The 13,298-nt window shown below is 42.2% G+C and overlaps 1 protein-coding gene across 5 annotated transcripts in view; it reads right to left on the bottom strand.

Annotated features, from left to right (window-relative positions):
* The window catches only part of MGA (MAX dimerization protein MGA), a 259,036-nt gene that overhangs the window by 233,144 nt on the left and 12,594 nt on the right, over nt 1–13,298 (bottom strand). For 4 of the 5 annotated variants that reach the window (XM_075331070.1, XM_075331069.1, XM_075331073.1 and 1 more), the window contains exon 3: nt 285–1,095. In XM_075331070.1, the coding sequence (XP_075187185.1) occupies nt 285–1,095 (811 nt within the window). The remainder of the gene's footprint in view (nt 1–284; nt 1,096–13,298) is intronic. The other variant, XM_075331072.1, reaches the window with a different exon arrangement.

Here is a 13,298-nt window from a genome sequence, read left to right as displayed (position 1 = left end):
CGCATCAGTAAAGGAATGGATTACATTATCTTTCAAAGAGTAACATGACCACAGTTAGGGGTTGTAGATCGTTCTTACAGATTCCCTTTAAAATGATAAAACAATAACATGAAATGCATACAAAACGGATACACAGAAGATTTACACAGCAAAGGTAACACCTGCACAGGCTGATATAAAGTCGCAGTCTCCTCAGAAATTTATAGGAAAGATAAGAGTGAAAAACGTTACTTAGCGAACCTCTACAGAATCTGGCAGAGCACTTCGTTTTCGTTAATTTTTACCTTAGAAGAAAAAGCAACAAATAAGACTCCATCCACATCTTCAAGGTCTGGATTGAAATCTGGTAACAATCGTGGAGCTTCAATGGGATTTTCTTTTTTTGCAGGGCGTCCTACCTTAGCAAATTTAGCCTTGGGTGGCCTCCCTCTTTTTTTCGCTATGGGTGCCCCAGTGCCCTCATTTCCAGGGGTTGGTGTTACAGAAGGTTTAGTGAACAGTACAGGGAATTTCCTTTTTGGCCCGCGGGAGGTTTTCAGCGCCGTTTGCAGGGTCGCATAGATTTCATCAATCTTCTTTTTACATATTCTTTTCCTCTTTTCTTTCACAGGGACATCCTCTACGACCTCGGATTTAATAGTTATGCTTGGAAAGACAGGACTCGCTTTACAAATGGCGGATTTGTGCTCATCCGTGTCTTGTAGTGCTTCTTCAGACAATTTTAGTGTATCTGGAGCCTCAAGTCTATTCTTATCAGCAGCAGAAGGCTCCAGGTGAAGAACAGGTAGACAGTCCGGTTCGGCTTTCACTAATTTATCAATTGCTACCCCAATCGGGCTGTTTAACAAGTGCTTATCATCCAGGTAAAAATCTTCCTTGAATTTTGCAAAGTGCTTCTCTAATATGGGATAATCATCATCGCTGTTGGAGTAATCGTCCGTTATTTCGGCGTCAGACGGTTCTTGCTTTACCGTTACGCTTCCTATGGGTGGAGGCTGACTGTAATCGTAGTGATCTTCCGGTTCCTTTTTAATTACAACACTTGGCTGCTTTGTAGGTTTGGAGGGAGCCGTCAAGGAGGAGGGTTCATCGTACCTACAGGACATAAGTGAATAATATAGAATCTAAATCTGCATAAAACAAAGATATATACAAATAAAGAAGAAGAAAAAAAAAAAAAAAGATAACTACAGGCAACACGACGTTACTGTTAAGGTTCTGTTCACATCTCACTTTTGGCTACACCGACGCTACACAGTGTTTCTCCGAAAAGAAATAAGCCCTAGCAGGAGGTTTCAGCATTTTTCAGTGTAAAGGCTGCTTTACACGCAGTGATATCGCTCATGAAAGCACCGGCCCCCCTCGTTTGTGCGTCACAGGCAAATCGCTGCCCGTGGCGCAGAATATCGCTAGGACGTGTAACAGGTACTTACTACCTTCCTAGCGATGACGCTGTGGCCGGCGAACAACCTCTTTTTTAAGGGGGAGGTTCGTGCACCGTCATGGTGACGTCACACAGCGGCCTGCCAATAGAAGCGGAGGGGCAGAGAGCAGCCGCATTAACGACACGCCCACCTTGTTGCCGGTAGGCCGCAGGTACGGTGGTGTTAGTCGTTCCCGGGGTGTCACACGTAGCGATGTGTGCTGCCTCAGGAACGACAAACAACCTGCGTCCAGAACCAGCAACGATTTTTTGAAAATGGTCGACGTGTCAACGATCAATGATTAGGTGAGTATTTTTGATCGTTACAAGTGAAAAGATTTTGATCGTTAACACTCGTTCATAAGTGTCACACGCAACGACGTCACTAACGACGCCGGATGTGCGTCATGAATTCCGTGACCCTGATGACATGTTGTTAGCGATATCGTTGCATATAAAGCCCCCTTTAGGCTTAATGGGAACCTGTCAGGTCAAAAAAGCGTTCCGACCTACAAGCAGGAGCCTGTGAGAGCTATGAACCCTTTCCTACCCATATTGTGTAATATGAAAGGAATAAAATACGTTCATGGGTGTCTCATCGTCCTGTGAGCGTTTGCATGCTTCCCATGGTATCACACCCCTGTGGGCATGATACTAAGGATTTATATGAGCGACCTTACGTCTGCTCCTTCAGAATCTCGCGTGCGCGCTTACTATTCTCGCCGTCTCATCCTGGTGTTTGCTGGTCGGCTTCTGACGCACACTGCGCATGCTCATAAGACTCCTGCGTTTCCTGTCATGCGCAATGCGTGTCAGAAGCCAACCAGCAAACACCAGGATGAGGCGGCGGCGAGAATGGTAAGCGCGCGCACGCAAGATTCTGAAGGAGCTGACGGTGATGTCACTCATGTACATCCATTGTATCATGCCCACAGAGGTATGACACCATGTAAAGCATGCAAACGCCCACGGGGCGATGCGACGCTCATGGGGCTAGAGACCTATGCTATTTACATAGGGAGTAAGTAATAACATATTTTATTACTTTCATATTACAAGAAAGGGATGGGTCGGAAGGGGTTAATAGCGCACACATGCTTCTGTTTGTAGGTTATAACGCTTTCTTGACTTGACAGGTTCCCTTTAAATAATAGAACTCCTATCCTGAATATAAGCCCTAGCTGTTGTTTAATAGTGAAGTGTCCATGCCACTAAAAAAAGAGAAAAGAAAAAAAAAAAAGAATACTGCAGGACACTTCATTAGAGGAAGCAGACACCCCTAAAAAAAAAAAAAAAAAAAAAAAAAAAAAAAAAAAAAAAGACAGAAGACCCCGCAATCATACTCACCAGCCCGCGAACAGGAGAACCTGCGGTGGAACACACACACACACACACACATATTCGGTGATATCGTACTGCTCAGGGGACCTGGGACACAGTGGAACACGAGGACCTGCGTTGGAATGCATGAAGGACCTGCGGTGGAACACATTGATGCGCTCCACTATACTGCTTCCCAGGTTCCCCTGCTGTCTGGGAGCAATACGGTATTACCAGACATTGTGTGTGTGTGTGTGTGTGTGTGTGTGTGTGTGTGTGTGTGTGTGTGTGTGTGTGTGTGTGTGTGTGTGTTGGCGAGAAGAAGTGGAGTACTGCTGTGGAGTATACCTGCTGGGAGTGCCCGTCGAGGATTGCAGGAGAACCCAGGAGCGACGCAGATGTCTGCGGTTTGGCATGTATGATTCTCCTAGTGGGGGAGGTCTGTCTTTTTTGGGGGGGGTAAACTTACCCTCAACCAGTGTTTGTCTGGAAATAAGCCCTACCCTGAAAATAAGTCCTAACGCATTTTTCGGGGCAAAAATAAATAATATAACAGGGTCTTATTTTCCACGTGTTCTTGGATATAGCTGAAAATCTAAACATTTTTCCGTTTTTTTTATGCACATAAAATATAGGTGGTGATGTATAGGGGTCATGGAAAAATGATTATTACTAAAGTCATGATAAAAAAAAAAAATCATTCCCATAGATAAATATCTGACTAATCTTACAGATGAGGATATTGGTTGAGTCAAGTTCTTCTCGCCTTCATTATTTGATCGGATTTTCCTAAAATTAACCTTATTCCCTATAAATCGATCAGTCTTCTTGGTAGTGTGCGGCAGATTTTTAACCGCATCAGAACAATTTTCTGGCAGATGAGGCAAACTGCAATCAGACCAAATAAAAATGAAAAAATGTGTACGTCAGGAACACCAATGGTGTGAACAAGGTGCAAGACTCAAAAATATACAACTAAACAATAGGATAAAGAGTTGCACACCAGTCACAATGTATAGGGGAATAATGAAAAGTAGAACTGCTATATGAATACTAGACTGAAAAATACAATGGACTATCTGAAAAAAGTGAAAAACATGAAAATGGTATATGCATAACTGCTATGAATAATAGGAATGAGAGAGGTTTAGCCATTGTATTGATCAATGCAAAAGAGCCCCAAAACCAAACGCCAAGGTAATCTCTATTTTTGGGGTCCCTAACTTATCTATAACCTCACATGCAGTTAAAAAACTTGCTCTGTATGGGAAGCAAAAGGACCAAGCTATATATGTGAAATAAGACACATGGCTGTGGGAGGGGCAGGGTTCTCAGACAGAAAATGCATACTAATTAAAAAATGTGTACGTCTGGAACACCTATGGTGTGAATAGGGTGCAAGACTCAAAAATATACAACTAAGCAATAGGATAAAGAGTTGCACACCAGTCACAATGTATAGGGGAATAATGAAAGCTTGGTCCTTTGCTTCCCATACAGAGCAAGTTTTTTTAACCGCAGGTGAGGTTACATATACGTTAGGGACCCCAAAAATAGAGATTACCTTGGCGTTTGGTTTTGGGGCTCCTTTGCATTGATCAATACAATGGCTAAACATCTCTCATTCCTATTATTCATAGCAGTTATGCACATATCATTTTCAAGTTTTTTTACTTTTTTCAGATAGTCCATTGTATTTTTCAGTCTAGTATTCGCATAGCAGTTCTGCTTTTCATTATTCCCCTATACATTGTGACTGGTGTGCAACTCTTTATCCTATTGTCAAATAAAAATGAAAGTCGGCCATACATTCAGTGTCTTACAGAAGTATTTGGCCCCCTTGTATTTTTCAACCTTTTCCCACATTTCAGGTTTCAAACATAAAGATAAAACATTTTAATGTTATGATGAAGTAGAATTAAATTTATTGCTTATTTTAAACTTTTTAAAAAAAATAAATAACTGAAAATTGGGGCGTGCAATATTATTCGTCCCCTTTAAGTTAATACTTTGTAGCTCCACCTTTTGCTGCGATTACAGCTGCAGTCTCTTGGGGTTTGTGTCTATCAGTTTTGCACATCGAGAGATTGAAATTCTCGCCCATTCTTCCTTTGTAAACAGCTGGAGCTGAGTGAGGTTGGATGGAGAGCATTTGTGAACAGCAGTTTTCAGCTCTTTCCACAGATTCTCGATTGGGTTCAGGTCTGGACTGTGACTTGGCCATTCTAACACCTGGATACGTTTATTTGTGAACCATTCCATTGTAGATTTTGCTTTATGTTTGGGATCATTGTATTGTTGAAATACAAATCTCTGTCCCAGTCTCAGGTCTTTCGCAGACTCCAACAGGTTTTCTTCAAGAATGGTCCTGTATTTGGTTCCATCTTCCCATCAATTTTAACCATCTTCCCTGTCCCTGCTGAAGAAAAGCAGGCCCAAACCATGATGCTGCCACCACGTTTGACAGTGGGAATGGTGTGTTCAGGGTGATGAGCTGTGTTGCTTTTATGCCAAACATATCATTTGGCATTGTGCCCAAATAGTTCGATTATGGTTTCAACTGAGCAGAGCACCTTCTTCCACATGTTTGGGGTCTCCCAGGCGGCTTGTGGCATACTTATGACACTTTTTATGGATATCTTTGAGAAATGGCTTTCTCCTTGCCACTCTTCCATAAAGGCCAGATTTGTGCAGTGTACGGCTGATTGTTGTCCTATGGACAGACTCTCCCACCTCAGCTGTAGATCTCTGCAGTTCATCCAGAGTGATCATGGGCCTCTTGGCTGCATCTCTGATCAGTCTTCTCCTTGTCTGAGATGAAAGTTTGGATGGACGGCCGGGTCTTGGTAGATTTGCAATGGTATGATACTCCTTACATTTCAATATGATCGCTTGCACAGTGCTCCTTGGGATGTTTAAAGTTGTGGAAATCTGTTTTTAACCAAATCCGGCTATACACTTCTCCACAACAGTATCACGGACCTGCCTATTGTGTTCCTTGGTCTTCCTGATGCTCTCTGCGCTTTAAACAGAACATTGAGACTATCACAGAGCAGGTGCATTTATACGGAGACTTGATTACACACAGGGGATTATATTTATCATCATCAGTCATTTAGGACAACATTGGATCATTCAGAGATCCTCAATGAACGTCTGGAGTGAGTTTGCTGCACTGAAAGTAAAGGGGGTGAATAATATTGCACGCCCCAATTGTCAGTTATTTATCTAATATATAAAGCCGAATGTGTGTGTGTGTGTGTGTGTGTGTGTGTGTGTGTGTGTATGTATGTGTATGTCTGGGATTGGCATCTGCACCGTCGCAGCTACAGCCACAAAATTTTGCGCACTCACACGTCTGAACCCCGAGAGCGTCATAGGCTATGTTGTGAGGCGAAATTTTAACCCCGCGCGTTTCAATTTACCAATCAATTTTGCCCCTATCTACATAATGGGGAAAAAGTGAAACGAAAAAAGTGGATCCGCACCGTCATATTTACAATCACGAAATTTTGCACAGACACCTCATGTGACCCAGGGAACGTCGTAGACTGTTTTGACAGGAAAATGTAACCCTGCACTTTACAGTTACTCTCCAAAAAACATGCCTCCATTAAAGTAAATGGAGCCTGGAACTACAGGTTATTAGTAGGAGCTGTGAGTGGTTGCTATAGGAACAAAAGACATTCATAGTATTAGAAGCTTATATGTGAGGTAATAAGATGTTGGTGGGGAAACGGATAGAGACAGACAGAGAGACAAACAGACGGAGAGACAGACGGTGAAAGAGACAGACGGGGAAAGAGACAGACAGACAGGCAGACAGGGAAGGAGGAGAGAGCCAGAGAGACAGACCAAGATAGATGGGGAATGACACAGACCTTGATAGAGACAGACAGGGAAAGAGACAGAGAAATAGAGACGGACAGTGAAAGAGACAGACAGGAAAAGACACAGACAAAGACGGGGAGACAGACAGGGAAAGAGACAGACCTGGAAAAGAGACATACCTAGAAAGACAGATGGGGAAAGAAACAGAGAGATAGACACAGACAAAAAAAGAGAGACAGTCAGACGGGGAAAGAGACAGATGGAGCAAATTACTTGGCCAATTTAGTTAAATCTGTGTGGAATATCTGGGGTGTTGAAATATATGTTGTGAAATGCTTCTATTAGCTTAGTTTTTGCCTTTTAATAATTACATTTATATCTATTTGTTTTGTGGTTTTTGTGTGCAGAATACATTTTTGTTAATACATTCTATTTTGTTAACAGTTATTAACCCAGGTGAAGCCGGGTAGTACAGCTAGTTTTTTATAAAAGTTTAAGATAAGCAATAAATTTTGTTCAACTTCACAATTGTGCCCCACTTATTGTTGATTCTTCACCATAACATTAACATTTTTATCTTTAGATTTGAAGCCTGAAATGTGGAAAAAGGTTGAAAAATTCAAGAGAGCCAAATACTTTCGCAAGTCCTCCTCTGTTCTGAATGACAAAGTAGCCAGCCGAAATATCTGCCATGGACTTATCTCTGGGAAACTAAAAAGTATTGGAAGTCCAAAAATGGACATAGCCGACCGACATCTCCCGTATCAGTTGCCCAGTGCCCCATACACAGTGTCAGCTGATCCCATCAATATTTGCGGGTTTGGTCAGCAGAGTAATGTGTATGGGGTGCCTTTACACACCAATTTTGGACAGGTTGTACATAACCTGGTCAGATATCTCCAGATATCTCTACATGTAAGACGTACCTCAAGAGATATATAGGTACATATAAAGATTCAAGGATACAACTGCCTGAAGAAATTTGCTACCAAAAGGATTATTGGCGCTTGGACAGCCATTTGGTAAGCTCCAGGTACTAGTTCCACAAATCGGATATACATTTTGGTCAATATTTTAGGCACAGTTGATTATTTTAAAAAACTAAAGCCAAGATCCGTCAGGCAAAGGGTGGCTACGGATCAACTTTGCACCATTATAATGTGTTAAGGTGGACTGGTCCTTTTTAAAAAGAAAAAAGAAAAAAAAAAAAAGGAAGACGACGATTAAAACAAGAGAACATAGGAAATTATGCCCATCATGTACCAATACTGGGCTGTGCACAACGACAGCCTCTAAAAGGTTATGTGGCTGAAAGTTTCTAGCACATATCAGCTGGCAGTTTCTTCTACAGCAATTCTCTCAAAGTTCCAAAGTTCCAGAATATTTGCAGCGTTCTTATCCAGATACCATATTTCATCCATTTCTCTAATACGTTTCAATTGGATTCATCAACGGCCAGTGTAATTTAGTCCTCATTAACTATTCTTGGGTACTTCTGGGTGTGTGCTTTAAGTTATTATTCTGCTGTAGTACATTTTTGATCTTCCATGTTTTACTGTAGGTATGGCACACTTTTTTTTTTTTTTTTTTTAGAGGCTTCATTTCGTAATCTATAAAAAATAATGCTGCAATGCATTGCCAAAGAGTTATAGTTTTCATCTGTCTCGCCAGAGATCTGTCTTGCTCAGGGTACAGCATAAGGTACAGACTAGAAGTCTCCAGCTCTGCCTGAAGTTCATTGGATACTCTGCTTTGCCACAGTTCAAATTACCTTTCATAGGTATGTCTCTTATTTTTGTTCTTTTTCCACCTGGTCCAGGTAGGTTCTTGACTGCTCCATGACCAGTAAACGTCTTGATAACATGAACGTACTTGGAGATAGTCTTGTGAAATGTAGACTGCTTATGCTTGGTGATATTAGTATTTTTAATCTCCTCAGATAACCCCCTTGATTGTCTTTTGTTTCAAACTAAACAAGGGGTGCCATTATCATGTCCTGGCAGGTTTACTAACTTTGTATCCTTTTTTTTGCAAGACAGTTTGGAGTATTTTGTGCTTTTCTTCATCATACACCGAGGAAAGGTATTTGGACACCTACACATTTCACTTACAAAAGTTTTTAGGACCTCCCCATTTTTATTCCATAGGCATTATTATGAAGCTGGTTCATTAGTAGCTAGAACAGCTTCCACTCTTCTGGGAAAGTTCGGTACAAAATTTTGGAGGTGTCTTTGGGAATTTTTACCCTTTCATCCTGCAAAGCATTTGCGATGTCAGACACTGACGGAGGAAAGGGTTGTGCTCATAATATCCATTCTAGTTCATCCCAAAAATGTTGGATGTTGGAAGTCAAGGTTAGGCTCCAGGTTAGGTTCTTCTACATCAGACTTCCCAACCATGTCCTTATGGACCTTGCTTTGAGCACTGGAGCAGTCATGGGGAACAGAATATGGTCTTCCTTAACTGTTCCCACAAAGTTGGAACCAACAATTGTCCAAAATATCCTGTATACTGAGGCGTTAAGATTTCCTTGGAATTGAACTAAGGTGCGGGGCCGAACCCTGAAAAACTACACCAGAGTATTGTCCCACCTCCAAACTTTATAGAAGGCTTAATGCAGTTGTGCAGGTAACGTTCTCCTGGCATTGACCAAACCCAGACTGAACCGAACACGTTTCCACCGCTCTGGAGTGCAGTGATAGTGTGCTTGGTAATGTAAGGCTTGGATGCAGCTGCTTGTCTATGGAAAACCATATCAGGAAGCTCCTGGCAAAGTGGTTTGGGTCAATTTGAAGATCAGCAGTTAATGCAAAATCAGAGCGCTAAGAGGTGTGTGCGCCAATACTTTTGTCCCTATAGTGCATATGTATACACACTGTACGAAAGAAGGTGGTAAGGTTTTGGATGGCAGCTTATGTATCATTGAAGCGGCCAGCCTTTGTAATGTAAATCCCGGAAAGTCGGTAGAAAAATACTAGATGACATAGGGTTTTTATTTGGCTGGGTTTGGAAGAAATCAAAAGAGCCTGGACGGGAAAAGTCACTCCCATACTCTACAGGCCTAATAAAATGCACCTTGTCAGATAGTGGCAGTATGCTGAGGTTGGAGAAATAGCCTGAGGATAGTCTGTACTGCAGCCTGAAAGGATACTGTAATACCACATAGGTGAGAACATTTGATCTATATTTCTTTGCCCAGTAGACAACAAATTTTCAGCCAAAATTCTTATACTATATACTATGGGGAAAATTTCAGTGGTCACTCAGAATTGAGAGATAGTACCATCAGCCCATAAGTATAGCAGAATGGATGTGTAGCTGGTTCAAGAATAGACATTCACCAATTCACACACAAAAAGATCCAGAAAAAACAATTAGAATAAAATGTTAATCTTTATTGAGAAATGTAAATAAAATCAGGGTGTCATAATAGGACTGTGCACAAGGTGGCGTACCAATGAGGTGAGCAACAAGTGTCCGGTCATAGAAATAACATCACTATTAAAGCCTAAAGTGAGATAAGTAATACCAAGAACCGCAGTATGAAAAGTCAGAGTGTAAGACCCTGTGGCCAGAGGACAAACCCAAAGTGGCAGATTATACAGTAAACATTAAGACCGGAGAACACCTTACACACTGCAGAAATGGCGCCAGGTCCCGCATACGCACGTTTCGGCGCTAGCCTTCGTCAGGGGGTTTGGGTTTGTCCTCTGGCCACAGGGTCTTATACTCTGACTTTTCATACTGTGGTTCTTGGTATTACTTATCCCACTTTAGGCTTTAATAGTGATGTTATTTCTATGACCGGACACTTGTTGCTCACCTCATTGGTACGCCACCTTGTGCACAGTCCTATTATGACACCCTGATTTTATTTACATTTCTCAATAAGGATTAACATTTTATTCTAATTGTTTTTTCTGGTTCTTTTTGTGTGTGAAATGGTGAATTTCTTTGCCCAGGGAAAGGACTGTTTTGTTATTTATTTGTGCTGAAGAAAGGACTGTTTTGTTAATCTACACTGTGAAAAAAGGACTGTTTGGTTCTTCATTTGTGCTGAAGAAAGGTTGCTTTCATTTTGGAGCTGTACAGTTTATGGAGGATAATAAACTTTATTCTGATTAGATCTTAAAGCCCTGTGCATATCCAAGCGGCTACTGGAGAGCTGACACCTCTACAACAGACACACAAACATCTCATGTACCACACACGTTGTTTCCGAAGATATTGGTTACCGAGAACAATCCGTTCTGGGAGTGTGCTTGTTAACCAAGTTACTCGTTCAGCAAAGCAAGATTTCCCATAGGAAATCATTGCAATGCAGACAATTCGTTCCACAACTTGTTAAATGTCCCATCCTGGTGCCCTATTGTGCCATTCCACACACGCACAAACACACACACACACACACACACACACACACACACACACAAACATATTATACTCACCTTACCCTCCGGTCCATCGCCGGTCTCCTGGAACTTGCAGTTCACCCGTACACGCTATGTATCAGGTAACCAAGGCGACCGATGCCAGACCTTCCGCAGTCAGCGCGCTGACATCAAAGGCAGGAGCCGCTTGCCTCTGATTGGCCAGCGCGCTGCCTTTGAGAAGCGGCTGACAGGGGAAGTTCCTCCCTCGTCACGATGGTTACCGGATACACATCCTGTGGAGGGAGGACCTTCCCCTGTCAGCCGCTACTCAAAGGCAGTGCGCTGGCCAATCAGAGGCAAGCGGCTCCTGCCTTTGACGTCAGCGCGCTGGGAGCTGAAGGTCCGGCATCGGTTACCCGATACATGCAAGTTCCAGGAAGCCGGCGAGGGAACGGAGTGTAAGGTGAGCATAATATGTGTGTGTGTGCTTGTTTGTGTGTGTGTGGACTGCAAGAGCGGGTTAGAGCACGGTGGATGTACAGAACCGGAAGTGTGTGCGGTGAGTATTTTGCACGTACAGCAAGGCTTTCTCGTAAACAGAGTTACAAATTTACAGAACGCCTTGTTAATTAGGCGAAATACTCGTAACTGGGTTACTCGTTAAGCGAGGTTCCATTGTATTACCATATCTTTTAAAATATTAGTGAACGGTGGAGCAGCAGAGACGGCAGGAATGTCTTCTACCCAGCTGCAAAGATAATTGGGGAGTTTTAAAAATCTAGACAATATAATATAGAACTCTCGGGGCTCTCCACTCTTACTAACTTGTGTGATTATTAGAGAGTACTAATGATGGGCGAGCAATACAATGCTTGGTAGTCGAAATGATGAATGAACACTATGATGCTCGAGTTCTCATTACTTGAGTCGAGCTGGTCGGACTGGTTCAAGTTATGTAACGAGTATAATGTAAGTTAATGATTGGGCAGTTTGACTCTCTGCCCACATACAGCCAGCCATAAACAGAGCATTTCCAGGGTAAGGGAGGACAGGTTTGGACCCACTACACCCAAAAAGTCTTTTTTTACCCCCAGTAAAAGCCATGCAGAAACTGCAAGTGGCTGTCACTACAGCGCCTGCTCACATCATTCAGTGAAGCGAGCCTGTGCTTTGTGTTCACTGTTTCATGAACGACACATACGAGCACCTGTGAAACTTGGCCGAGTACCCGAGCTCCCCAACATTAGGCCAAGGGTGTATATTGTATCTCTCAAAGAAACCCGTTTGACCTTAATAGGAACCCACCCCCCCCACCGCCCGAATGACCTGAGCATTGATACCTGGTCTTATGAAGCTCAGCCACATAGGAGACCATCATTTGCACTATCGCTTCACGTCCGCAGCTTTGTGAGTTTGCAAGGTGTCGATTCGTATTGAATTGATGATGCCCTACAACTTTGTAATTCACTTTTTTTCTCTCACGTTCCAGTTTCGAGATAAAAATGCTAACTCTGTTGTTTTCCACCAGGTGGCGCTATAGGTGGTTTCATTGCGTAACGCATAGTTACTTTACTTACCTAGACACCACTTCTATGTCTATAGCTGCTGCCATTCTCAAGTTAATGGCGGTGGACAGGATATGGGTGGACACACTGTATACTTCAATATTGTGGTTTAAACAATTGCAGGCTCAAATCCGCTAAAGGGACTAAAAATATACAGTTCAATACATGAGTGAGAGTTTTGCAAACACCATCCAAATGTTAATGGAAAACAAAGGGATGTGACTTGAGAAACACCAAAATCTTAAAATTTGTTAAATTAAAAAAAAATAAATCTGCAAACCAATAGGCGGTATAAACTATATGGTTTTCGACCAGCAGATATGTAGGAACACTCATTCAGGATTATCTGCTCGTGTGAACATACTTGTCCATCAGGTGATCGGATCGTTTATGGTGGCATAATTACTGTTATCAGCAGCACATCGACTCATGTATGAAGAGCATGTGCTGTCGATAAGATGATGATGTATGGGGACAGAGCAATCATATTCTGTCCGATTCTTCATTGGCCTGTGCCAATTAAACAACTCAGTCGATCAGCGCTTGTTAAAGAGAACTAACGGCCTGACATCAGCCCCTCTAAATGCACCATTAAATATGTGCACTGGACAAGGAATATTTCGCTTCATGAACACTTTTGGGTGTAGCCTCTGTATTTTGAGCTGCTGATCACGAAAAACACCTTGACATTTTCCTGTCAAATACTGTTTGAGTGACTTTTTTTTTTTTTTTCAGATTTTCAGGCTGTCCATGTATTATCCACAATATATGTGCGGTTATGTAATT

Source organism: Anomaloglossus baeobatrachus, chromosome 12, assembly GCF_048569485.1.
Source record: "Anomaloglossus baeobatrachus isolate aAnoBae1 chromosome 12, aAnoBae1.hap1, whole genome shotgun sequence".
In the NCBI taxonomy this organism is placed as follows: domain Eukaryota; kingdom Metazoa; phylum Chordata; class Amphibia; order Anura; family Aromobatidae; genus Anomaloglossus; species Anomaloglossus baeobatrachus.
The sequence above is the reverse complement of the archived record's forward strand: the minus strand, read 5'-3'. Positions and strand labels throughout refer to the sequence as shown.